The sequence below is a fragment of the Hypanus sabinus genome, chromosome 16 (assembly GCF_030144855.1).
Source record: "Hypanus sabinus isolate sHypSab1 chromosome 16, sHypSab1.hap1, whole genome shotgun sequence".
NCBI lineage: Eukaryota > Metazoa > Chordata > Chondrichthyes > Myliobatiformes > Dasyatidae > Hypanus > Hypanus sabinus.
The window spans coordinates 67,658,870-67,686,429 of record NC_082721.1 but is presented as its reverse complement, the minus strand read 5'-3'; the positions used below and the strand labels follow the sequence as shown (position 1 = coordinate 67,686,429).

General features: G+C 39.0%; 1 protein-coding gene across 5 annotated transcripts in view; it reads left to right on the top strand.

Moving 5' to 3' along the window:
- Positions 1 to 27,560, top strand: part of LOC132406402 (protein GPR108-like) — a 155,682-nt gene that overhangs the window by 111,313 nt on the left and 16,809 nt on the right. For all 5 annotated transcript variants that reach the window (XM_059992038.1, XM_059992035.1, XM_059992036.1 and 2 more), the window contains 4 exons: positions 709 to 826; positions 9,237 to 9,367; positions 24,284 to 24,327; positions 26,869 to 26,918. In XM_059992038.1, coding sequence (XP_059848021.1) covers positions 709 to 826; positions 9,237 to 9,367; positions 24,284 to 24,327; positions 26,869 to 26,918 — 343 coding nt within the window. The remainder of the gene's footprint in view (positions 1 to 708; positions 827 to 9,236; positions 9,368 to 24,283; positions 24,328 to 26,868; positions 26,919 to 27,560) is intronic.

Genomic DNA, 27,560 nt, shown 5'->3' with positions numbered 1-27,560 from the left:
GCATCATTTATTTTAATTTTCAGAGTGTTAGGCAGCTGCTTAGAGGAGCCCATGGCTGCTGATTGTTGGGACAAGGTTTGAGGAGTCAGGGTATTTATAAAGCTTTGAAACTTGCATCATCTGGCCCTTCCTAACGATGACTGTGAACAAACCATAGCCCTAACAAGCTAATTAAGGTCTGAGACCTTGGTAAAAGTTATCTGAGAGCTCAAATCTCTTGGGGTGCCCAAACTGTTGCATGGTGCTCCTTTCCCTTTTTCACTGTAAAATTGTAGAGAACAAAAACACTAATCTTGCTTAAAATGTTGAAAAGAATGTTTCATCTTTAACTTTATGACTTTTGGAGATCAGTTCATCTTCTATTCACTTAACTATTCACAGTAACAGTAATTTTGACTAGGGGTGCCCAAACTTCTGCATGCTACCATGTACCACCAAACAAAACCATATTTCTCCAGTCCAAGGTGCACAACACAATGCAATAACTCAAACACAACACAATGTAATAATTCCACAAATAAACAAATAATAAAATATATTCTAGAAGATCGATATCATCAGGTGCATTAACGATAAAAGTTTGAAAGGTAAACATTGTTAACGCTTCTGGTGCTTCTTACGTGATAAGAGCTGGGAGTAGTCTCATGGCCTGGGGGAGGAGCAAGCTGTTTCTCATCTTAACAATCCTTATCCTGACTTGTTCCATAGGTTGAAAGGTGCCTTACTGTTCATTACTTTGGCTCTGATCGGCACAGGCTGGGCATTTGTGAAGTACATTTTGTCAGACAAAGACAAAAAGATATTCATGATTGTGATCCCCCTCCAGGTAATGAAAGAGTGAAAATTAGTGTTACTTTTATTTGTACTTGTTTCCAAGGACTGCACTGACCTTTAATAATACATGTTGATAAAATTAATTCATGACTTAATTTAGAATTATTAAATAACACAAGAGTAATTAATTTTCCCACATCTGTGATGCAGCTAGTCGAACTGCTGCCTCATAGTACCTGGGCAGTATGTGGGTTGGTAGTTTACTGCCCACTGTGTTTGGGGACGGGGGTTGATAAGAATGTATGGAGAATGTTAAATAAAAATGGGACTAGTGTAAACTTGGTGGTTGGTGGCCAGCACAAAATCTATGGGATAAAGGGCCTATTTCTGTGCTATATCCCTTTGACTGCATTTCATAAGACCACAAGATATAGCACCAGAGTTAGGCCATTTAGTCCATTGAGTCTGCTCCACGATTAAATCATAGCAACTCCATTTACCTGCCTTCTCTCTGTAACCCTTAACCCCTTTACCAATCAAAATTGATTTTCAAAATTCTTCCTTGGCATGTCCTTGGTGTAGATTATCCATTAATTATCATTAATCTAATTGTTAAGTGATTAGTATTTATGGGAGCTCATAAGCAAAATAGCTTAACTCTTTCATATATTTTTGTTTGTTCCACACACGCTTGAGTGCTTTATCAAAATGGCACTCGATGTCGCAGGTTAGCATGTTAATGGGCCATTCAGCCCAACTAATCAATGCTGGCATTTGTATTTCACTTAAGCTTCCTTCCATCTTTCCTTATCTAAATCTATCAGGATAGCCTGCTATTCACTTCCTCAACAAGTTTGTTGAAACTCCCCTTAAAAGCATCTGCTTTATTCACCTCAACCACTTCCTGTGGGCATAAGTTTGTCAATTCCAACATGTTCTCCTTGGATATAGAGGTTCCTTAAGTTGCTTCGGATTTCTTGATGGCTGTCTTACATTGATGGCCTCCAGTTACGCTGATACTAGGCAGAAACATTCTCTCTCTATCCACACAACCAATACTTCTCTTTCTTTTCTTTTTCAATCTTTTTATTAAATTTCATATATAAAAAAAACAACACATAATAATGAATAGATTACAGATTCAATAAACTTGAGATTACATTAGTAATAGGATAATAATATCCTATTAAAACATCCATCAACAAAAGGTACATAAATCAATCAAGTCTATATAAATATATATGAAAAAAAAACAAAAATAATCATCGAAAAAAGAAAAAAAAAATTGAAATTATATATGAGAAAAAATATATATTGAAAAAAAATACTAAACTAAAACTAACATGGGCAATAATAGCACTTTATAAATATATAAAGGTGTCAAGAAAAGAACTCCGGAACTCCATACCTGAACAAGTATAAGTAGAGAAAAGGATCTGAAATAGGCCAAATTAATTCATATGAAAGTGTCGAATAAATGGTCCCCAGGTTTCTTCAAATTTAATTGAAGAATCAAAGATAGTGCTTCTGATTTTTTCCAAACTCAGATAAGAAATAGTTTGGGAGAACCACTGAAATGTAGTAGGAGGATTTACTTCTTACCAATTTTGTAATATAGACCTTCTGGCAATTAATGTTACAAAGGCAATCATTCGTCTGATTGAAGGGGAAAGCTGATTGCCATCTTCATTTGGTATACCGAAAATTGCAGTAATAAAATGGGGTTGTAAATCAATATTCCATACTGAGGAAATGACATCAAAAATGTCCTTCCAATAGTTATGTAAAGTGGGACATGTCCAAAACATGTGAGTCAATGAAGCCACTTCTAAGTGACATCTGTCACATTGAGGATTAATATGCGAATAAAATCGGGCAAGCTTATCTTTAGACATATAAGCTCTATGTACAATTTTAAATTGTATTAAAGCATGTTTAGCACAAATAGAGGAGGAATTAACCATTTGTAAAATTTTTTCCCATTTATCTGTTGATATATTACATCGAAGTTCTTTTTCCCATTCTTGTCTAATTCTATCCGATATTTCTGGCTGTATCTTCATAATCATGTTATAAATAAAAGCTACTAATCCCTTCTGACAAGGATTAAAAGTAAAAATCAAATCTGAAAAATCCGATGGAGTTGAGTTAGGAAAAGATGGAAGAATTTTATGTAAGAAATTTCTAATTTGTAAGTATCTAAAAAAATTAGATTTAGGTAATTCAAATTTGTTGGATAGTTGATCAAAAGACATCAAAGTACCTTCAAAAAAAAGATCACGAAAACATTTTATACCTTTCCTTTTCCATATACTAAAAGCTTGATCTGTCAATGAAGGTTTAAAAAAAAAATTACATAAAATAGGGCTGTCCAGAGCAAAGTTTTTCAGATTAAAGAATTTGCGAAATTGAAACCAAATTCGTAGTGTATGTTTAACAACAGGGTTAGATATCTGTTTATTGAATTTGGCTAAATCAATAGGAAGAAAAGAACCAAGAACGGAAAATATAGAATATCCCTTAACCTCACTACATTCCAAATTTACCCACTGTGGGCACACAGGTGAATCCAAATCTAGTTTCCAGTACATTAGGTTACGAATATTATTCGCCCAATAATAAAATCTGAAGTTAGGTAAAGCTAGACCACCATCTTTTTTAGACTTTTGTAATTGCCTTTTGCTTAACCTAGGATTTTTATTTTGCCACACAAATGAGGAAATTTTTGAATCAATATTATCAAAAAAAGATTTAGGAATAAAAATTGGTAAAGCTTGGAATAAATATAAAAATTTCGGTAAAATCATCATTTTAATAGCATTAATCCGACCAACTAATGATAAAAATAAGGGAGACCATCTAGTAGTAAGTTGCTGAATTTGATGAAGCATAGGTAAAAAATTCAGTCCGAATAAATCTTTATATTTCTTGGTGATTTTTATACCTAAATAGATAAAGTTATCAGTAACAACTTTAAATGGCATCCTATCACTCAATAAGGTTTGCGCGTTTAAAGGGAATAACTCACTCTTATCTAAGTTTAACTTATAACCAGAAAAGCTACCAAATTGAGCCAACAAGGATAAAATAGCAGGAATAGACCTACTAGGATTAGAAATATATAACAACAAATCATCAGCATAAAGCGATAATTTGTATAACTTCTCATTACGGGTAATACCAAAAATATTAGGAGACTCACGAATAGCAATAGCTAAAGGTTCTAATGCAATATTAAATAATAAAGGACTTAAAGGACAACCTTGTCTCATACCACGAGATAATTGAAAAAAAGAGGATCTATAATTATTTGTAAGAACAGAAGCAACAGATTTATAATATATTAATTTAATCCATGATATAAAATTAGAACTAAAATTAAAGTTTCTCAATGCATTAAATAAATATGTCCATTCAACTCTATCAAAGGCTTTTTCAGCATCTAATGAGATAACACATTCTGGGGTTGTAGGTGATGAAGTATAAATTATGTTAATCAATTTTCTAATATTAAAAAAGGAATACCGATTCCTAATAAAACCAGTTTGATCTTCTGAAATAATCTGTGGTAATACCTTTTCTAATCTAATGGCTAAAATTTTTGTAAGAATCTTAGAGTCTACATTTAATAATGATATAGGGCGATAAGATGCACATAAAGTAGGATCTTTATCTTTTTTAAGAATTAGAGAGATAGTAGCTTCATAAAACGATTGAGGTAGTCTCTTCTTAACAAACGCATCATTAAAGATTTCACATAGCCAAGGAGAAAGCAATAAAGAAAAAGTTTTTAAAAATTCTACAATAAAACCATCAGGACCAGGAGCTTTCCCTGAATTCATTGATGAAATAGCCTCTCTTATTTCATCCATAGAAATAGGAGCATCAAACAAGCTACAATCTTCATCTATCAGTTTAGGAATATTCAAGTTATTAAAAAAATTATCCATCGTAAACCGGTCACCGTCAAATTCTGATTGATATAAAGATTTATAAAAATCTTGAAAAGTGTTATTGATTTCTTTATAATCAGTAGTTAAATTACCGTCTTGTTTACGAATTTTAATAATTTGTCGCTTAGTCGAAATAGCCTTTAATTGATTAGCTAACAATTTACCAGTTCGATCACTATGAATATAAAATTGAGCCCTAGTCTTAATTAATTGATTCTCAATTGAAGAAGATAATAATAAACTATGTTCCATTTGAAGCTCAACTCTCTTCTTATAAAGTTCTTTGGTAGGAGTAACGGAATAAATCTTATCAATTTCTTTAATTTTATCCACCAATAAAGCTATATCTGAATATCTTTGTTTTGTTTTACCAGCGGAATATGAAATAATTTGTCCACGAATAAAAGCCTTGAAAGAGTCCCAAAGTATTCCTTTATCAATCTCTTCATTATAGTTTGTTGAAAAAAATAAGTCAATTTGTTGTTTTATGAAGGTAATAAATTCTGGATCTTGAAGTAAAGTAGCATTAAGTCTCCAAGATCTAGTATTGATAGAAGAGTCCGGAATCTTGATAGATAACTTCAAAGGCGCATGATCCGAAATAGCAATAGAATCGTATTTACAATCAATAACATCTGTTAATAAACGATGATCAATAAGAAAATAATCAATTCTAGAATAACTATGATATACATGTGAAAAAAATGAAAATTCTTTATCTTTAGGGTTCAAAAACCGCCATATTTCAGTAATTCCAGAATCAACCATAAAAGAATTAATAAGTAAAGCTGATCTATTCGGAAGAGTTCGAATAGGTTTAGATCTATCCATCGAAGGATTCAAACAACAATTAAAGTCTCCACCCATAATCAACATATATTCATTCAAATTAGGAAGAGAAGTAAATAAACGTTTAAAAAATTCAGGACAATCAAAGTTTGGAGCATAAATATTAACTAAAACAACTTTCCGATTTAAAAAGTGAACCAGTTATCAACAAAAATCTACCCTGTGGATCAGAAATAATTTCATAATGTGTAAACGAAATTGAGGCGTCTATAAAAATAGACACACCCCTAATTTTAGCGGTACAATTTGAGTGAAATTGTTGACCTTTCCAGAACCTAAAAAAACGTTGATTATCCTCCCTCCTAATATGGGTCTCCTGTGCAAAAATAATATTAGCGTTCAATCTATGGAATACTTTAAATATTTTTTTACGTTTAATCGGATGATTTAAACCATTAGTATTCCACGAGATAAAGTTAATAGATTTATCCATCATACCAATATTAATTGTGTGTATCATAAAAGGTTAAAAAGACACATAACCCACAATTTAGGAAGAAGGAAAATTGATTCAGGAGCAACCGGAGATCCTGACACCTCAACAATATTAACAATTTAAAGTCAGCCCATAAACTAAAAGCAAAAAAATAAAAAGCAAAAGCATGAAAAAAGATCCCTCCCCCCTCCCCCCACCCTTTGAAAGAAAGCCAAGCGGCAGGCGCATGAACTAATACTAATATTACCCCCATTTCAAGATGGCAGCTCCATAAGAAAATTTTTTAAGAAAAAACTATATAACACCCTAATTAAAATATAGAGTTGCAAAAAAATATATATATATATATATACATACACATACACACACATATCAGACAAATCAAAAAAAAACTAAAATAGTAAAACCAGAAAAATCATTAATAAAAAAAATGAACATTAAAGTTTAAAAATGTAATACACCTTTAAAAAAGAAATTCCATATTCAGATACAAAGATGACGTTTCACAAGCCAAGACTTATGGGAAGAAGAAACGACATTTTGAGAAAGCCGTATTACAAAATATGGATATAAATTCAGCAATCTAATAAGAAAATTTAATTTAAAAAAAAGTTATCAAAATAGAATTTTTTTAAAAAAAAGATTTAATAGACACTACAACATATATAAAAAAAAACTAAAAAAAAAGAATTCAAAACCTTTGTTCCATTTCTAAATACAGGCAAGCAAATAAACGCTTATAAAAAGTAAAGACTTATGGGAAGAAGAAACGACATTTTGAAAAAATAATTCATTATTACAAAATACAAACGTGTATAAAAAAGGATATTATAAAAGTTAAAACAGCATCTATAAGCAATAATAATAGTAGTAAAAAAAAAGACCCAGACCCATAGTTCAAAATAAAAAGTTATAACCCAACTTCCAGGGTTAAAACTTAAAATGAAATGACATCCTCTCTCCAAAAAAAATCTTCAATGTAACTCATAGTTCAAGTTGCACTAGAGGATCGATATTCTTCAACAAATTTCTTCGCTTCTTCAGGAGTGTTAAAAAAGTGTAGACTGTTGTCGGGCAGCACCATTCTAAGCTTCGCTGGATACATTAAAGCTTGTTTAAATCCAATCGAATGAATCTCTGCCATCACTGGTTTAAAAGCGATCCTGGCTTTCATTACTTCATAAGAATAATCCTCAACTATTCGAAATGAGTAATTTTTGAAGGAGATCATACCTTTTTTACGAGCTAACCGAATTAAAAGCTCTTTCTCACGAGGATAATGAAGGCGAACAATCACCGCTCGTGGTTTATCAGGCACAGACGAAAGCCTCGCAACTCTATGAGCACGGTCGATAACAGGTTCATTTTTCAAACCTTCACCACCGAAAATTTCCCACAGTAATTTAGAGAAAAATTCAGTTAAATCACCGGACTCAACTTTTTCGGGAATTCCGATGATGCGCAAATTCTGTCTGCGAGAACGATTTTCAAGATCAGTAATTTTAAACTTATACTGATCTAAAGTTTTAGCAGTCGACTCTATCTTCTTCTCTAACACTTCAATTGTACGTGCTTTTTCACAAATTGATTGTTCAAGAGTCGTGATCTTATTTCCAAGCTGCTGAACCACTAACGCCTGCGACTGAAACTTAGTTTCAAGCGATTTAACAACTCCTTCAAGATCGGATATTTTCGAAGTAATCCTCCTTTCCAAATTTAACAGTTTACTGTCCAATTTACCTTCTAGTCTGCCTTCCAGACCCGCAAATTTAGCATCCAGTTTATTGTCCAATTTACCTTCCATACCCGCAAATTTAACATCCAGTTTAATGTCCAAAAGACCAGAAATTGCGTCGATGGATACAGGATCCTTAGCCGATTTCTTACTTGTAGCCATTTTAGGTTTGACAAGATTAGATCAACTATTATTTTAGGAAAAAAGGGTCAATCAAAGGTAGCAACTCATATGATTAAGTTCGAAAAGATCTAATTAAAGGGTGATTATAGTTAAAAAAATAAAGAGCGCCTAAAAGGCAGATGCTTACGTCGCCATCTTGAAACTCCACCCCCCAATACTTCTCATAATTATAAAAACCTCCAAGCCATCCCTGCTATCTTTTCTCAAGAGTTCTGCTTGTCTTTTGGTAGCATTTGCATCCTTATATTTCTAGCTGTAAATACTCTCTGCAGTAATCTAGACACATAGCATCAGCAGGCCATTGCCAAGAGGATGTCAGATGCTGCCCGTCTTACTAGGTTCTGTGAGATGGAGGCCCCACTGTAAGACTTGTTGACCTCAGTTTCCTCCCACTGCTTTATTTTCCCCATCACCCTCTCTGTGCACAGCAAAGTGTTGAGTTCAAATCCCACCATGGTGTTTTGAAGAGGCATGGTAGTGTTGTGGATAGTGTATCGCTATCACAGCACCAGCGACCTGGACTCAGTTCCCACCGCTGTCTGTAAGGAACTGGTCCGTACTCCCCGTGACCACATGGGGTTCCTCTAGGTGCTCCGGTTTCTTCCCACGTTCCAAAAGCATTAAGATTAGTAGATCAAAAGGGTGTAATTGAATGGTACACCACGGCCCTGAAGGGCCTGTTATCATGCTGTATCTCTCTGGGACATTGAAACATCCAAAACCTCTGTCCTTCCTGTCTCCGCAACTCAAAAGACACAAGAGAGCCTGTAGATGCTGGAAATCTTGAACAACACACACAAAGTGCTGGAGGAACTCAGCATCGATGAAGTGAACAGTCAACATTTTGGGCTGATATCCTTCATCTAATAAAGAGCCTTGGCCCGAAACATCGACTGTTTATTTTCCCTCTGTAGGTCCTGCCTGACCTGCCGAGTTCCTCCAGTACTTGAGTGTGTGTGTTGCTTCAGATTGCCAGCATCTGCAGAATCTCTGGTGTCTCTGATTTATGGTAAGAACAATGGCAAGTTTGCAAATGGGGGTAAAAGATGTGATCTAACATGGGAAAAGTCCACCTAGCAAGGAAGGATTTCAGTCTTGTGAGTAACTGAGCCAGTAGTCAGCAGGTATAGTGTAAATCAGGGCTTTTGGATGAACTGCACGTGACAGGAGAGGCAATAAACTCAACCTATTGAATTTGTATTCCTCAAATAATGCACTTCTATTCTATAAATAAAAAAATAATATTGAGGTACAAGAAATGGAAAATATGGGAAAGTTAATCGTCTTTTTCAAATGTCTTTTTGAGGTGCTAGCAAACACAGCCTATATTATCATTGAGTCAACAGAAGAGGGAACGACTGACTATGCATTGTGGAAGGAAGTCCTGTTCCTTGTAGATCTTATTTGCTGCGGGGCGATCCTGTTTCCTGTTGTCTGGTAAGAGTACTGGAATGTGTCACCTGTTTTCACGCAATGCCTTCTCACAACACAAGCAAGTGCTTTGTCAAGGGAATGTGAAAGACTGTGTATTGTAACAGTATGGACGGCTGCGTGCTGAATGTGTACAAAACTGAGCTCTCCTCTGAATAACTACTTCTTCACATGGATTTAATTTGTAATACAAATTCCAAAGCTTTCAAATTTCAACCATTTATGTACTTTCTTATCAAGGTTGTCTTCCTCTTCGTAATATATTTTTACAATTTTCTCTAGTTTGATGGTGTTACGAACCCCGTAACTGGGTCACTTACCAGCAGAGATAGAGAGGTCCGTTGAAGTCTGATGATCCTATTTTTAACAGTATTTATTAGTAAAAATACACAAAAATAATAGCAGTGCAAATATACAGATAATATACTTCGTCAATGCTAAATCTAAAAGTGCGTGGATAATAATAATCAATAAGAAATAAGCTCTATTGTTGTCTAGGGGATAATGTATTGTCCGATGGAAATATAAAGTTCACTCAGTTCATGCGGGCTGCAGCCGTTGGGGACCGCTGTGTTGCAATTGTTGGAGAGAGAGAGAGATTTGGAGAAAAACTTGCCGTTTTTCCTTTATAATTTCGATCTGTCAGGAGTCTCGTTGTCGTGGCCGTTCACTTGTGACCTCTCCTTTAGCTAAACCGTTCTTCCGTGGTGAGCTCGCCACCCCAGGCAAAGGGAGGACGCACACGAGCCCCCACTGGCTTTCGCTATAAAACGCTGTCACGGGATCTCTAGCATTTCTCCTGGTGCGTCTAAAGGGGTTGTTCCCCAGACCCCTCTTTTATCCTTACTCACAGGGTCTCAGATGTCACTCAGGTTGGGATGATGCAATCCCTCAACCAGACCACTCTGGTTGTCCCCTGAGGGGTTTCAATGAATAATACAGTACTCAATACACAATTCCATCTCCAAGAGACAATGGCCGTTATCAGTGGTTCCGTTCCGCTGAGGCCAGGACACATTCCAAACCTTGTGTATTCTGCGTGTCTCTCTCTCATTTCCTGGGTCTCAGACCCGAAATAATAGCGATCTTGCGATTCTCAAAAAGGAGGGGGCAACTTTGTACTCTTCGGCCCCTCAGAGTTGCATCACATTTGTAACACCCCCTTCCTTCTAGGATTTTTGCCACAGGTAAAAATTAATTAATATAGAGTCTTACAGGATTTCTAACACAATACCAAAGATTTTTTTTCACTACAGAGTAATACAGTTATACATTCAATTCAGCATCTAAACAATTAGCGATTACATTGTCACTTCCTTTAATATCTTAATATCTTGTACCTTAATAAAATTCTTGTAGCATCAGACTCCAATTTAATAACCACCTATTTTTTATTCTTTTTCTTCAGCAAACAAAACTAAAGAGTTGTGATCTTAGCTTACGTGTATATTACAAAAGTTCATGCAAATACTAATCTTTATTTTACTTTCAAACTTAACAGTCAATCTTCCATGGGGTTGTCTTTATTAGTTACATGCTTTGTCGAAATCCCTTAAAACCGGATCCTGTTATTTAAAGTGGCCTCCCATCAACCCTCGCCCCTTTTCCAGTTAACTCCCACGTGGTTAGCTTGTGCACCAGTGTGGAATAGGCTTTTGCATGCTCCTTTCATAGGAGTTATTTTATCAACAATGTTTTCCAAACTTAACCCATTGGCTGAATTTCCACACAATTCTTTATTTTTATGCAAGTCGTTAGTTTTATCTTCAGGACCCTTCATTCTATTGGCTTTCAGTTTGAAATCTGCAAGCGATCCCTCTTTGTCCAAACAGCATTTCAAACTCTGCCTCTTCAAAGCACACCCTTGAATAACAATAGCGCGTGGGGCACCTTTACATTCCAAATCAAACTGTAATTGATTCGCAGGCACCATGTTAACAAGCCATTGTCCCTTCAGCCTGGTTACTGCTTCTGACACCAATCCAGACTTTAAATTTTTTTCATTCAATTTAGGAACTACACTTTTCCCTTTTCCTTCAATAATAATAATCACCTCACCACCTTTTATCTCCTCACTAACTTTTAACACACTGTAGCGGTGTGCTACACGCAGCGCTAAAATTACGACACGGAGTCGGTAACTGCAGTCGAAGGAAAAAACTTTATTCGAAAACTTCAGCCTCACTTTTAAGCTTCTGTCAACCGGCCCCCCATGGCGCAGAGGCTCCAAAGCTCCGTAGGCTATCTAATTGTGAGTCGGTTCGGAAATGCTAGGAAATGGGTCGCCACATAACCCCCCCCAGAACCGGCGATACACCCCCCAATGTCCACAGTCTGGGCCAGAACCTGCTTGGGAGGTCAGCCTCTGCGCCGAGGCGCCAGAAACTCGGCCGGTTGCGCCAGGTCCACATGGGCCGGTTTGAGGCGGTCCACCATGAAAACCTCTTTCCCCCCAACGTCCAGCATGAACGTGGACCCGTTGTTCCGGAGCACCATAAACGGCCCCTCGTATGGCCGCTGCAGCGGTGGCCGATGCCCGCCCCTTCGTACAAACACAAACTTACAGTTCTGTAGGTCTTTGGGTACGCAGGTCGGGTGCCGCCCGTGCTGTGAAGTGGGTATGGGGGCCAGGTTACCGAGCTTCTCGCGTAGTCTGCCCAGGACTGCTGCGGGTTCTTCCTCTTGCCCCCTTGGGGCTGGTAGGAACTCCCCGGGGACGACCAGGGGCGCGCCGTATACCAACTCGGCCGACGAGGCGTGCAGGTCGTCCTTGGGCGCTGTGCGGATGCCGAGTAGGACCCAGGGAAGCTCGTCCGCCCAGTTGGCTCCTCGCAGGCGGGCCATGAGGGCCGACTTCAGGTGACGGTGGAAACGCTCCACTAGCCCGTTCGACTGTGGGTGGTAGGCAGTTGTGTGGTGCAGCTGAGTCCCCAAAAGGCTGGCCATAGCTGACCACAGGCTGGAGGTGAACTGGGCGCCTCTGTCGGAGGTAATGTGGGCCGGGACACCAAAGCGAGATATCCAGGTGGCGATCAGGGCTCGGGCGCAAGATTCGGAGGTGGTGTCGGTGAGCGGGACCGCCTCTGGCCATCTTGTGAACCGGTCCACGATAGTCAGGAGGTGCCGCGCTCCGCGCGACACTGGCAGGGGGCCCACGATATCCACATGAATGTGGTCGAAACGCCGGTGGGCGGGATGGAACTGCTGCGGTGGGGCTTTGGTGTGCTGCTGCACCTTGGCCGTCTGGCAGTGCATGCACGTTCTGGCCCATTCACTGACCTGTTTGCGGAGTCCGTGCCAAACGAACCTGCTGGAAACCATCCGGACAGTTGTCCGGATGGAGGGATGCGCCAAGTTATGAATGGAGTCGAAAACGCGGCGCCGCCATGCTGTCGGGACGACTGGACGGGGCTGGCCGGTGGCGACGTCACAGAGTAGGGTCCTCTCACCTGGGCCCACGGGGAGGTCCTGGAGCTGCAGACCGGAGACTGTGGTTCTGTAACTCGGAATCTCCTCATCCGCCTGCTGCGCCTCTGCCAGTGCCTCAAAGTCTACCCCTTGGGAAAGGGCATGAACGGTAGGGCGAGAGAGCGCATCCGCCACGACATTGTCCTTACCCGAGACGTGCCGGACATCCGTCGTGTATTCAGAGATGTAGGACAGGTGGCGTTGCTGGCGGGACGACCAGGGGTCGGATGCCTTCGTAAACGCAAAGGTAAGCGGTTTGTGGTCCGTGAACGCGGTGAAGGGCCGACCTTCTAGGAAGTACCTGAAATACCGGATTGCCAGGTAGAGCGCCAACAGTTCCCGGTCGAAAGCACTGTACTTAAGCTCGGGTGGTCGCAGGTGTTTGCTGAAAAACGCCAGGGGTTGCCAGCAACCTGCGATGAGCTGCTCCAGCACCCCACCGACTGCCGTGTTGGATGCGTCCATTGTGAGGGCGGTAGGGGTGTCCATTCTGGGATGTACTAGCATTGCGGCGTCCGCCAAAGCTTCCTTCGTTTGAACGAAAGCGGCGGCGGACTCCTCGTCCCAGGTAATGTCCTTGCTCGGACCCGACATCAGGGCGAACAGGGGCGCATGATCCGGGCAGCTGAAGGGAGGAAGCGGCGGTAGAAATTGACCATACCTACGAATTCCTGAAGGCCTTTGATCGTGGTGGGTCGGGGGAAGTGGCGGACCGCATCTACCTTAGCGGGCAGAGGGGTTGCCCCGTCTTTAGTAATCCTGTGGCCCAGGAAGTCAATGGTGTCTTCTGAGGTGATCTGGCGAACGTGGAATTGGGCCTCGGCTTGCTGGAACCATAGGTCCGGGCGCTGTGTCCAGAAACCTGGCAGTTTCAACGAAACCGCATGAACAGAGGCGGCGTCGGTCATTTCTGGTCCAAAAATCGTTTGGACCGTCGGGGTCACCAATTGTAGCGGTGTGCTACACGCAGCGCTAAAATTACGACACGGAGTCGGTAACTGCAGTCGAAGGAAAAAAACTTTATTCGAAAACTTCAGCCTCACTTTTAAGCCTCTGTCAACCGGCCCCCCATGGCGCAGAGGCTCCAAAGCTCTGTGCTCGCAAACCCCGTAGGCTATCTAATTGTGAGTCGGTTCGGATACGCTAGGAAATGGGTCGCCACATAATTGATCACAAACAACTGGGAATTCTCACTTCCCACTAGTACCACGGTTAACCCTTTCTTCACTGAACCAAGTCCATCTGACCCACAAGGACTGCATTCCTTTTCAACTGAATCAAATACCTCAGACTTTTCCTGAGTTTCAATGCTAGGTTCAGTATCCCGTGCATCCACATCTTGAACACACTCAAGCGGGACATCTGCCTCTTCCAGGCTTTCAATACCCGTCCCCTTTTCAAATTATAAGTTCCCCTTATCCTCCCAGTTACTCTCTGGGCAACTCCCTTCCGGAGTAAACTCAACCCTGCGGGCTGAAACAACCTCATCTGCCAACCCAGCGGACTTCTTCAAGGTAATGGCATCCTTTTCATCTAAGACTACCCTCATTTCATTATTGGGAACACCTTTAAAATTTTCAACTTCTTCAAACAGGTCTGCCAAACCAGACAGATCATCCATGTCCAACCCTGGACCTTCTAACAGCCTTATCTGTTTCTCATTTTTACACTGTGCCTCTATAAATTTTCTCCTGGCTAAGGGCAGGTCTACCTCCTCTCCCTTACTCTCTTTCACCTCCCTATTCTCTGTTTTACCACCCTCTAACCCCTCTTGGTACAGGGTCAGTAAAAACGTCTCAGCCAAATCGATACTGGCCTCTTTCTCCGCTGCCTTTCTCAACATGCTGCGAGTGGTCGCGCATGCGGGATAGATCTTGGAATCTAGGGGCGGGTCCTCGACACTTACAGGCTGACTCGTCAGCTCCATGGCCGACCAAACTTCACCACCAGCTAAATCATTACCCAGAAGGATGTCTACGTCAGTTCTCGGAAATTCTGATCACACCCCTATTTCCACTGATCCAGATACCAGCTCACAATTTATAATGATCCTATGCAAAGGCACAGCTTCTGTCCCTTTTCCTATGCCTCTCAAAGCCACCTCTCCAGTCTCGGGACCAAAATCTAGTACCTTACTGCGAATCAATGACAGCTCAGCTCCAGTGTCTCTCCAGATCCGCACTGGAACTGGTGTGTCTCCCTCTTTCACAGACACGGTTCCTTCTTTCTTTCTTTCTTTCTAAATCTTTTTATTAATATTAGTAATATGGACAGAATACAAATGATATATTGATAAAGAAATTACCAACATATAAATTCCATTACATATGAAAAAAAAACATACATAATAGTTACAATATAAATGAGTTTACCAAGACATAAGCCATAAAATATATGTATGAACATAGTAAATCTAAATATTTCATAATATATGATATAAAGAAAACAGAAAAAAGAAAGAAAAAAAATTAAAAATATATATATAATGCAAAACTAGCTAATCTAATAACTAATAAGTAATATAGAAGAAAAAAAAGAGAGAAAAAAAAGGGGGCTGTTTATAATATGTCACAAAAATAAGTATTCATCAATGCCATCACTTCCAGTCCTCTCAAAATACATAAGCTAAAAGCTGGGAAATCAAATGAACTTGGCACAGAGTCATATTACATCATATGAAAATGTTGAATAAATGGTCTCCATAACTTTTCAAATTTAATAGAAGTCTCAAAAGTACCACTTCTAATTTTTTCTAAATTTAAACATATCATAGTTTGAGAGAACCAATTAAATACAGAGGGAGGATTAATTTCTTTCCAATTGAACAATATAGATCTTCTAGCCATCAGAGTTAGAAATGCAATCATTCGACAGGCAGAAGAAGATAAATGCAGTGAGTCTAACATTGGTAAACCAAAATTTGCAGTAATAGGATGAGGTTGTAAATCGATATTCAAAACCGCAGAAATAATATCAAAAATATCTTTCCAATATTTCTCCAGAAATGAACAAGACCAAAACATATGAGTTAAAGACGCAATTTCAGAATGACATCTATCACAAATAGGACTAATATGAGAGTAAAAATGAGCTAATTTATCCTTGGACATATGGGCCCTATGTACGACCTTAAATTGTATTAATGAATGTTTGGCACATATAGATGATGTATTAACTAATTGAAGAATTCTATCCCAATTCTCACTAGAAATATTAAGACTAAGCTCGCTTTCCCAATCCTTTTTAGTCTTATAAAGAGACTCTGAACGTATCTTCATAATTATATTATAAAGTTTTGAAATAAGCCCTTTTTGAAAAGGGTCTAATTCAAATAAACTCTCCAAAATATCTGAAGGCACAAAATTTGGAAACGTAGAGAGTACAGAACTTAAAAAATGTCTAATCTGTAAATGTCTAAAAAAATGAAATCTAGGCAAGTTATATTTGTTGGATAATTGCTCAAAAGACACGAAACAATTATCTAAAACTAAATCAGAAAATCTTAGTAATCCCTTAGTTTTCCAAGCCGAATAAGCTTGATCTATAATGGAAGGGTGAAAACACAATTAGATACAATAGGACTATTTAAAACGAATTGAGTCAACCCAAAAAATTTCCGAAATTGAAACCATATAACTATCGGGTTGTCAATTCGTTTCGGCAATTTAGAAAGAGCAAAAGGGAGAGACGTCCTTAAAATAGAACCCAGAGCATAAGCTGATACCGATTTAGTTTCTAAACTCACCCAACAAGGGCCAAAAGATCCACCCCCATCTTTCAACCAACATATCAAATATCTAATATTAACTGCCCAATAGTAAAATCTGAAATTAGGTAATGCTAACCCGCCTTCCTTTTTTGTCTTCTGTAAATACATTTTACCTAACCTGGGATTTTTATTCTGCCATATATATGAAGAAATTTTAGAGTCAACATTAGTAAAAAAAGATTTCAGGATAAAAATTGGTATCGCTTGAAAAATATATAAAAACTTAGGTAAAATAACCATCTTAATAGCATTAATCCTACCTATTAGGGATAAAGATAAAGGTGACCACTTAGTAAACAAACCTTTGATCTGATCAATTAAGGGTAAAAAATTAAATCTAAATAACTCTTTATGGTTTTTTGTGATTTTGATCCCTAAATAAGTAAAAGAGTCATTAACTAATTTAAAAGGTAAATTTCCATAAATTGGGACCCGTTTATTCAAAGGAAACAATTCACTTTTATTAAGATTTAACTTATACCCAGAAAACTCACTAAATTGAGCCAATAATGATAAAACTGCTGGAATGGATTTCTCCGGGTTAGAAATGAATAGTAATAAATCATCTGCATACAAAGATAACTTATGAATATCTGTCCCACGATTAATACCTAAAATATCCTGTGATTGTCTGATGGCAATTGCCAAAGGTTCTAAGGCAATGTTAAATAGTAATGGACAAAGAGGACATCCTTGTCTAGTGCCCCGAAATAGGCGAAAAAAGGGAGATCTTTGATTATTGGTAAACACTGAGGCTACTGGAGTATGATAAATCAATTTAATCCATGATATAAATATCGGACTAAAATTAAACTTCTCCAACACATTAAATAAGTAAGGCCATTCAACTTTATCAAATGCTTTCTCCGCATCTAATGAAATCACACATTCTGAAGTGTCATGTGAGGGAGTATAAACAATATTCAACAATCTCCTAATGTTAAAAAAAGAATAACGATTTTTAATAAAAGCAGTTTGATCATCTGAAATAACTTTGGGTAATACTTTCTCCAATCTAGATGCCAGTAACTTGGAAAAAATCTTGGAGTCTACATTCAATAAAGATATAGGTCTATAAGAAGCACAGTTAGTAGGGTCTTTATCTTTCTTCAATATTAAAGAAATGGAAGCTCTATAAAAAGATTGTGGCAAATTCCCCAATCTAATGGCTTCCTCAAAAACCTTACCTAACCAAGGGGAAAGAGTAGCGGAAAAAATTTTTAAAAATTCAACTGTATAACCATCTGGACCCGGTGCTTTCCCAGAATTCATTTAGGAAATAGCCCCCTTAATTTCTACATCCGTAATAGGAGTATCCAATATCAAAAGATCATCAGATGATAATCTTGGAAAATTTAATTTCCCAAGAAAATCAGACATGGTATTATGATCTTGAGGAAATTCAGATTGATACAGGGAGGTATAGAAGTCTTGAAATGCCTTATTTATCTCATCATGATTAACTGTCAGATTCCCATTCTGCTGACCAATCTTAGTGATTTGACATTTAACCAAAGCATTCTTCAATTGACTAGCTAACAGTTTACCAGATTTATCACTATGTATATAAAAATCAGATTTAGTTTTCATTAATTGATTTTCAATCGAGGATGTAAGTAACAAACTATGTTCCATTTGAAGTTCAACCCTTTGTTTGTAAAGCTCCTTACTAGGAGCAATCGAATATTTCTTATCAATCTCTTCAATTTTATCAACCAATAAAAGTTTCCATCTTAGTACGTTTCCTCAAACCAACAGAGTAAGAAATAATATGTCCACGTATATACGCTTTAAAAGTGTCCCAAAGTGTTCCGCAGGAAATATCATCTGTAGAATTAGTTGAAAAGAAGAAGTCGATCTGCTCCTCCATAAATTTTATAAAGTCAGAGTCTTGCAACAAGGTAGAGTCAAATCGCCATTGTCTAGCATTAAAAGCTGTATCCGTAAATTTCATAGAAAGTAATAATGGAGCATGATCAGAGATAGCTATAATATCATAGTTACAACTGATTACCAGTGGAATAAAACAAGAGTCTACAAAAAAATAATCAATTCTCGAATAAGAGTGATAAACATGTCAGAAAAAAGAAAACTCTTTGTCATTAGGATGCCGGAATCTCCAAATATCAAAAACTCCATTGTCAGTCAAAAAAGAGTTAATACAAGTGGCCGACTTATTAGGTAAAGTCTGAATAGATAAAGATTTATCCATCAGAGGATTTAAACAACAATTAAAGTCACCACCCATTATTAACTTATATTCGTTTAGATTGGGTAAAGAGGTAAATAAAGACTTAAAAAGTCAGGACAATCCACATTTGGAGCGTAAACATTAACCAAAGCAACCTTTTTATTACAAAGTAAACCCGTAATTAACAAAAATCTGCCATTCGGATCCGAAAAAATATCATGTTGAACAAATGAAATAGAGGAGTCAATAAAAATTGAAACTCCTTTTACTTTAGCATTCGAATTTGCGTGATACTGTTGACCCCGCCAAAATCTAAAAAAACGAAATTTGTCCTCCTTCCTCACATGAGTTTCTTGTACAAAAATGATATGAGCATTAAATCTTTGGAATACTTTGAAAATCTTCTTTCGTTTAATTGGATGATTTAAACCATTAGTATTCCAAGACACAAAATTAATGGTCTGAGCCATAATTCTAAAATCAACCCTTTGGTATAGAAAGGGTTAACCAACTTATAAACTCATGCACCCGGAAGAGGAACAAAAGTAAAGAGAAGACACGGAAGTGACGACAGCACATACATATTTGAAGTTCAAAAACAGCCCAAATAAAAAAACTAACACAAACTGGTACAAAAAAAATAGAATTAGAAAACAAACCATCCCCCCCACCCCCCAAGAAAAAGAGAAAAAACCAAAATATGACTTAAAAAGGGAAAAAGTAAGACTAAGCCTACCCCCATGTCAGCTGAAGAACACTCCATATATAAAGGATATATATAAAAGAATCACCCCAACTTTAAAAATTAAAATCGCTATAATAAAAACCATATTTCTAAGTATAGTTAGTTGTAAAAAGAATAAAAATATAATCGCTAAAAAAAAATTATAAATCGGGCTCTAGCCCAGACAAAACAAAAAATATTTAAGCTATGATAAGCGATGCATTGTAGGAAAAAGGTGAAAAAAATAAAAACATAACGCCATCTTAAGCAAAACCAAAAATCTTTTTCAAAAAACCACCATCTTAATCAAAGAAAAATTCACCTTCAAAGGATTAAAAATATACCTTCGAAGGAACAAAGTTAATGGACAAGTATGTAGTTAAATGATTAAAGTGTATAAGGCAAAACAATTAATATGACGAAAACACACTTTAACTTAAGTATAAAGTATAGGATGAACCTACACCAATAACCAGATTTTAATTCTGGTTTAAGAGATCGAGAACCATCTTACAAGATCAGAATCGTTCATTTATTAGAGACTGGTGTACGGTTCCTTCTGAAATAAATTTCTCAGGCCCCTCTCGTATTCTGTCTACCTGGGGCTTTCTTGTCGATTTACTGATCACCACAATACATTCTGCTGCTGCTTTCCCCTTTCCTGTCTCCTTCCTCGGAGCAAGGCACTTAGATGCAATATGACCCACCTTTCCACAATTAAAACAGGTCAAGCCAGGACCTCTCCTGCCGTCTTGCCTTTCCTCCTCCTTATTTTTACCACTAGCTCCCGGCTGGATCTCTGCCTCAGCTGGCGGGCTTTCTCTACCGTTCCCACGGTCTTTCTGGTAACTCTTATTCGAGGAAAACTTTATCTTGTGGGTTAGGGCATACTCATCTGCAAACCTAGCAAATTCTGAGATGGACTTACTCGGCCTCTTGTTCAAATACATCCAGATATCATCCGAAACACAACCTTTAAATTCCTCAATCAGAATTAACTCCCTGAGACGCCAAAAATCTTCTTCCACCATTTCTGCTGCACACCAGAGATCCAAGAGCACACCCTTCTCATAGGCAAACTCTGCATACATCTGATTCCACCCTTTCTTTAAATTTCTGAACTTTTGCCTATAGGCCTCAGGTACCAATTCATAGGTCCGAAGAATGGCCTCCTTTACTTTCTCATAATTCTCAGACTCCTCCTCCATGGACAACGCCGTATATGCCCCTTGTGCCTTCCCTTTTAACACACTTTGTAACAATGCCACCCACTGATCTCTGGGCCACTGCTGACTCACTGCCACCTTTTCAAAATGCAAGAAATAACTATCAACATCCGTCTCCTCGAACGGAGGTACTAACCTAAACTCCCTACTAACGTTAAACCTCTCCTCTTGGTCTGGCCCTTGAGCTCTTCGCTCTTGCCTGAACTTCTCCATGTCCAACTCATGTTGCCTCTGTTTCTCCTTCTCCTCATACTCCCTCTCCTTTTCAGCTCTTTCCTTCTCGTTTTCAGCTGCTTCCAGCTGTTTTAACTTAATTTCATGCTCCCTCTGCTTCTCAGCTCTTTCCTGCTCCCTTTTCACCTCTATCTCCTTTAGCTGGAGCTCATACTCCCTTTGCTTTTCGGCTCTTTCTTTTTCCTTTTCAACTGCTTCCAGCTGTTTTAACTTAATTTCATGTTCCAACCTTAATTTCTCCAACTCTAACTGAGCCATCCCATTAGCTGGTGCCTTTTCAGGGATATTTTCCAATACCTCAGCCGAAAACACATTCTTCACAATATAATACTGAGTTATGGCCCTCCGTACCTCCTGCTTTTTCATTGACAACCTCACCTCTGCGAGGTTTAGTCCTTTCGAAATATTTATCAAGTCCGACTTTGTGGCAGCCTCCAGAGTCGGGTTTTCTATGAATTCGTCTATGTCCATCTTTGCTGGTTTCCATGTCTGGATACCCACGCAACCAGATCCAAGTTTGGACTTAAAAGCCCGATTCACTAGCCCTCCAATTTGGTATCAAATCTCGAGACGAGGCCCCACGTTGTTACAAACCCCGTAACTGGGTCACTCACCAGCAAAGATAGAGAGGTCCGTTGAAGTCTGATGATACTATTTTTAACAGTATTTATTAGTAAAAATACACAAAAATAATATCAATGCAAATATACAGATAATATACTTGGTCAATACTAAATCTAAAAGTGCGTGTATAATAATAATCAATAAGAAATTAGCTCTATCGTTGTCTAGAGGATAATGTATTGTCCGATGGAAATATAAAGTTCACTCAGTTCATGCAGGCTGCAGCTGTTGGGGACCGCTGTGTTGCAATTGTTGGGGAGAAAGAGAGAGAGAGATTTGGAGAAAAACTTGCTGGCTTTCCTTTATGATTTCGATCCGTCAGGAGTCTCGTTGTTGTGGCCGTTCACTTGTGGCCTCTCCTTTAGCTGAACCGTTCTTCCATGATGAGCCCACCACCCTGGCAAGGGAGGACGCACACGAGCTCTCACCGGCCTTTGCTATAAAACGCTGTCACGGTATCTTTAGCGCTTCTCCTGGTGCGTCTAAAGGGATGTTTCCCAGACCCCTCTTTTATCCTTACTCACAGGGTCTCAGATGTCAATCAGGTTGGGATGATGCAATCCCTCAACCAGACCACTCTGGTTGTCCCCTGAGGGTTTTCAATGAATAATACAGTACTCAATACACAATTCCGTCTCCAAGAGACAATGGCCGTTATCAGTGGTTCCGTTCCGCTGAGGCCAGGACACATTCCAAACCTTGTGTATTCTGTGTGTCTCTCTCATTTCCTGGGTCTCAGACCCAAAATAATAGTGCGATTCTCAAAAAGGAGGGGCAACTTTGTACCCTTCGGCCCCTCAGAGTTGCGTCACATTTGTAACAATGGAAAGAGATGTAGTACTTCTACATTTTCATTTTCAGACAAGGAAAGATCCCTACATGAGGAAAATTGGTAGCGGTGTACATAATTTTCCTACCTTGGAACTCAATATCAGTTGTGCCCAAGTGTACAGTGGAAATCCAACAAATCTTCCTTCAGCTTAAACACCCCTGAAGAAATGCAAGATAAGAAATCATTGGTGTAAAACAGTATACAGAAATTACACCCCAGAAATTCTATTCAGTCATTTGGTCCAACATATTGTATTTAAATTCACATTTGTATTCTAAACAAGGTGTTTTGTGCCACCTTAACATTCTACACAAATAATATCCCTGATTTGCATTTCTACTTATCATAAACACAAGGGATTCTGCAGATGCTGGAAATCCACAGCAGCAACACACAAAATACTGGAGGAACTCAGCAGGTCAGGCAGCATCTATAGAGAGTAATAAACAGTCAATGTTTTGGGCTAAGACCCTGGTAAAGGGTCTACTTATCACTTTGATCTACCTTTCAAAGCAGAGTTTCACATTCTCTGGGTAAAGATGCTTCATCGAAAATCTCGTTTGGGTTTACTGGTGATTCTTAGCTGAAACACAAACTCTTTTGTATATACTGCAATAATCAATGTTTATCAGAAGCTGATTTTATTAAGAAATGTGTTCTAGGGAAAGTTAACCTTAGAATCCTCCCCTTTATATGCTAATTGGCTTTGTGCATTGAATAGAACCTGAAGAAAAGGCAAAGCAGACATGCAGCTGGTTGAGCCACTGCCTTGTCTCCAGTCACCCAGGTTCAGTCCTGACCTTCAGTGCAGTCTAGCTGGAGCTCACATGTGCTCCTTGTGACTGCATCAGTTTCCTGCAGGCGCCTGCTTTCCACCCTGGCTGGAGGCTGAAGAAGACATGAGCTGGGGTTGGAGGACTATGTGGGTGGGTGGGACAAAGGAATGGGGCTTATTTGGTATGTTCTGCTTTGTTGTGTTCTGTTTTGATCTGCCAAGCATTGGGGGCATGCTATACTAGCAGTGGAATGTTTGATTTCAGTTGTAGGCTGCCTCCAGCACATCCTTGGGTTGTGTTGATTGGTAACTCAAATGATACATTTCACCATAAACAATGCAGTGCTTGCACAGCCCACATCCATTCATAAAACTTGATGTGGTTGTGTTACTGGAGTACAAGGCGGTAAGTGTTGAGGGTTTATCTGAGATACTATGGGACACTGCTCTGGAGCTCATTTTTGTGGCCAGTGCTTGGTACTGAAACAGAGCTGTCCATGGATCTCTCATTTCGAAGTCAGGTTTTATCACCTGAGCAGTGAAGTGTATCATTTGCACCTGAAGATGTGCTGGAGGTAGCCCACAAGTGTTGCCATGTGTTCTAGCACCACCATAGCACGCCCACAATGTTCCACAGAGCCACACAGGACAAGACCACAGCAAAGTGAGCCCCTTTCCCATCTCACCACCCACTCAAACACACAAGAACTCCAACCTCGGGACAGATTGCCTCCAGACCTTGTCCCCAGATTCACAGTCATCAGACTCCAAACTGCCTGTGTTGGCAAGGCTTGACATGGACATTTCACAGAGAGTTTGTGGATACGTGTGCATCCAGGTTCTTTGGAAGCAAGTCCTGACCCATCTGTGAACTGTTAAGGGGATAGGTGATGTTCTAGTAACATTCTTGACCTTGTCTGAAGTTAACTCGAGTGGTTTTGTGCTTTTTTTAAAAACAAAACAAGTCTGATTTATTTGGTGTTTGCATAGAAGGTTATTTGGAATTCTGATTGTTTCAATAAAAGAAATGAAATTCACCAATTTAAAACTTCCTTTCTGTTCCTCCTTCTATTATACAGGTCAATCAGGCACTTGCAGGAGGCCTCAAGCACAGATGGTAAAGGTAAGCCTGATGAAAGTCAACAGTAAAACAGGAAAGTGGGTCCTCCTAGACACTGGTGAATGACTCTCTCCATATTTGGGCAACACAAAAATAATCAGAACCCATTGGAGGGAAATGGGTGGTCCATGTTTCAAATCGAGACCCTTCATCTGACACAAGACGGCCATAAATAGGTATAGGAGGGGGTATATGATCTCTAATGGCCATACCAGCATTCAATGCCTTTCTCTGATTTGATTCCCTTTTCTCAGAGTGTACTCTTGCACTTAGATTGAAAGTTTTGGACTCTTGAGGAACTACGGTCTCAAATACAGTCTCCTGATGTAAATACACTGGATTCCTGTTGATTGGGCCGATGGTTAATCAGGGCAGCTGTTTATTTGAGACAACTCTTAAAGAACAAAATCTAAATTGAGAAAATAGCTGGGACTCCTTCATTTATTTGAGACACTATCCTACTTAATTGAGGCAGGAGACTGTTGCTGAACATTTTTTTTAAACTAGCATCAGTCAAGTCAAGTTTATTGTCATTTAACTATATACATGTATACCGTCAAACAAGACAATCTTTCTCCGAAGGAAAGTCACATGCTCTTGCGTAGCCATTAGACACTACACCATGCATAAAGTGATCAGTTTTTAAATAGTTGCGTATTTTGGGTTCAAAAAGTAGGGCTTTTTGACACTGATATTTGGCAAGAAGTAAGCAGTAAGACAATTTGGAACTGTTTTGTTTTGGTTTCAAGTATTCAGGCTTGGAGATGCTAGAAACTACTGGGAGTGAAAATGAAATGATTTCACTAGTTCAAGTTAAGAGTTGCAAAGAATTTGAAGGTATTGACAGTCACCTTGAATGTTATAATGAAAATGAAAATTTGGCAGATGCAATCTGAAGCATTGTAAGAAGGCAGTCCATTATCTGCACTAGGTGTATGCGCTGATTTTGTTCATTTATCATCAATCAAAATAACACAGCAGATAAATTCCTCCGTCAATAACTATGAGGAACTATAGTACTGTAGAGGTTATTGGTAGTGTTCTAATTTGATCTGTGTTTTATTTAAATATTTTGTTTCTTAGTTAAACAGTAGTTTGCCTTTTTAATACCTTTTAACTATTTCCATGAAACCAACTAATTGAGACAGCCACTTAACTGGGTCAAAACATACTGGTCTTGATGGGTCCCAATTTGCTGGAATCCACTGTGCTTCAAATGTCCAACAAGATCTCTCTTCTCATCTGTGTTAAATGCCCAGACTCAGTCCTTTAAGTGAAAATCCAAAACAAAAAGGAAAATGCTGGAAATCTAAAAACATTTTTAAATGTCCGCAGCCGGTGGCACTAGGTAGGGGTATCAGCCTCCCTGTGTCTATTTTACTGGTAACCCAGGAGCAGGCCCTTTGGCCCACTAATTGTGGCAGACTAATTAATCCAGTAATTGGAAATCTATTAAACTAATTCCTTCTGCTTATACAAGTCTATATCCCTCCATTTTCTGGGTTTTCTGGAGCCTGTTTACGAACGTCTTGAATTCCTCCATTGTACTTGCCTCTACTGTCTCCTCGGCTACACATTTCAGCCACCTACTGTATGTGTCCTGGACATTTTCCTCGTGTCCAAGTAGGCTTTTATCAGGTCTCTTGGTCTCCACTGCCTCAGAGAAAACAGCCTGTCCTCATAGCACATGCCCTCTAAACCTGGTAAACTTGAATGAGTTTGTCATTCAGGTAACTATATTTCATTATAATAATTTGTATTCTGAAACTTAATGTCCTTTCAAGGGAAATTAGCAGCTTACCTTCCACTGCCCCTCCCTCCCACTCTCACTACTATTACTCAGTCCAGGCCATATTGGGAACAAACAAGTTGTCCAAAGGTCAGAAAATACACAAACATCACCCCAATATTGTAACGACCTCCACAATATTGAACAAATGGAATCAAAAGCACATAATACGTTTAAGAAAGAACAATTGCTAAAAGTGGAGAGTGGAAAGAGAGTACATACATTGGATTTTGGTTACTGTTACTAATAATATAAGGCAGGCTTGCTCATCTGTTGGTGTAAGCATTCAGAACCCGGGGCCGAACTGTTAAGTGCTAGATGTTGATGTTGAATACTGTAGACTGGTCCTGTGCCCCACCCACCATGTTTGGTCAACATAATGGAACTGTCAGTCACAGGCATGCACATGGTCTGACCCTCTGTTTAAACAAGAAACAGGTGAGCAGCACACAAAATGTTGGAGGAACTCAACAGGTCAGGCATAAACAGTTTGAATTTTGGGGCTGAGACCCTTCTTCAGGACTAGAAAGATGCCCCCTCCTTTCCAGTCCTGATGAAGGATCTCTGCCCGAAATATCAACTACTTATTCCCCTCTACAGATGTTGCCTGACTTGCCGAATTCTTTCAGCATTGTGTTTGTGTTACTGAAGATTTTCAGCATCTGCAGGGTCTCTTGTGTTTAAGAAACAGATGAGAATATTTTGCTGAAAAAAGAACTTGTGTGCACTAATTGTAATTTTTTTTGTATCTGCAGCTGCAATGAATTTGGCAAAGCTGAAACTCTTCCGGCACTTCTACGTCATGGTAGGTCTGTACATTGTCTGCTGCTGGGTAAGAATGTGGTTTGCCTCTTGAGCTGGGGTCCAACAGAACAGAAGGCTGTTCCCAGAAACAGGAACCTGGTATTTTATATGCAGGTGGGCAACCTTTGGTTTGGAGGGCGAGCAGAAATGATTGGTGTTGGGAGAAAGGTTATGGCAACATCAGAGGCAGTGTTTGGACCTGGTGTTGTAGCTCTCTTCTGAGGTTGGTGAGATGTAGCTTTAGATGTAACCTTAACCCTATTCACCAATACTTCCACCCAATGACCTACCTCCCTCCTCCCCACCCCCCCACCAACACTACATGCACATCCCCTAACGTCACTTTATGTGCGTACAGTCAGTTGATGTATGTACGGTTACTTGTACATTGTGATTTATGCTTTTATATTATGTTTGTTTTTCTTTGCTCCATCAGATCCGGAGTAGCGATTATTTCATTCTCTTTTACATGTGTATTGAAGAATGACAATAAACAATCGTGAAAAAGTTGCACGCTCTCGAGCCTTATCCATTCTCCGTCATCGTGAGTCAGCCAGTACTTACCCAATTTCCTGGCTGATTTCATCATTCCATAAATCCAGAGATCTGTTGAAGCTATCTTTGTGGCTGAATACCTACAGTC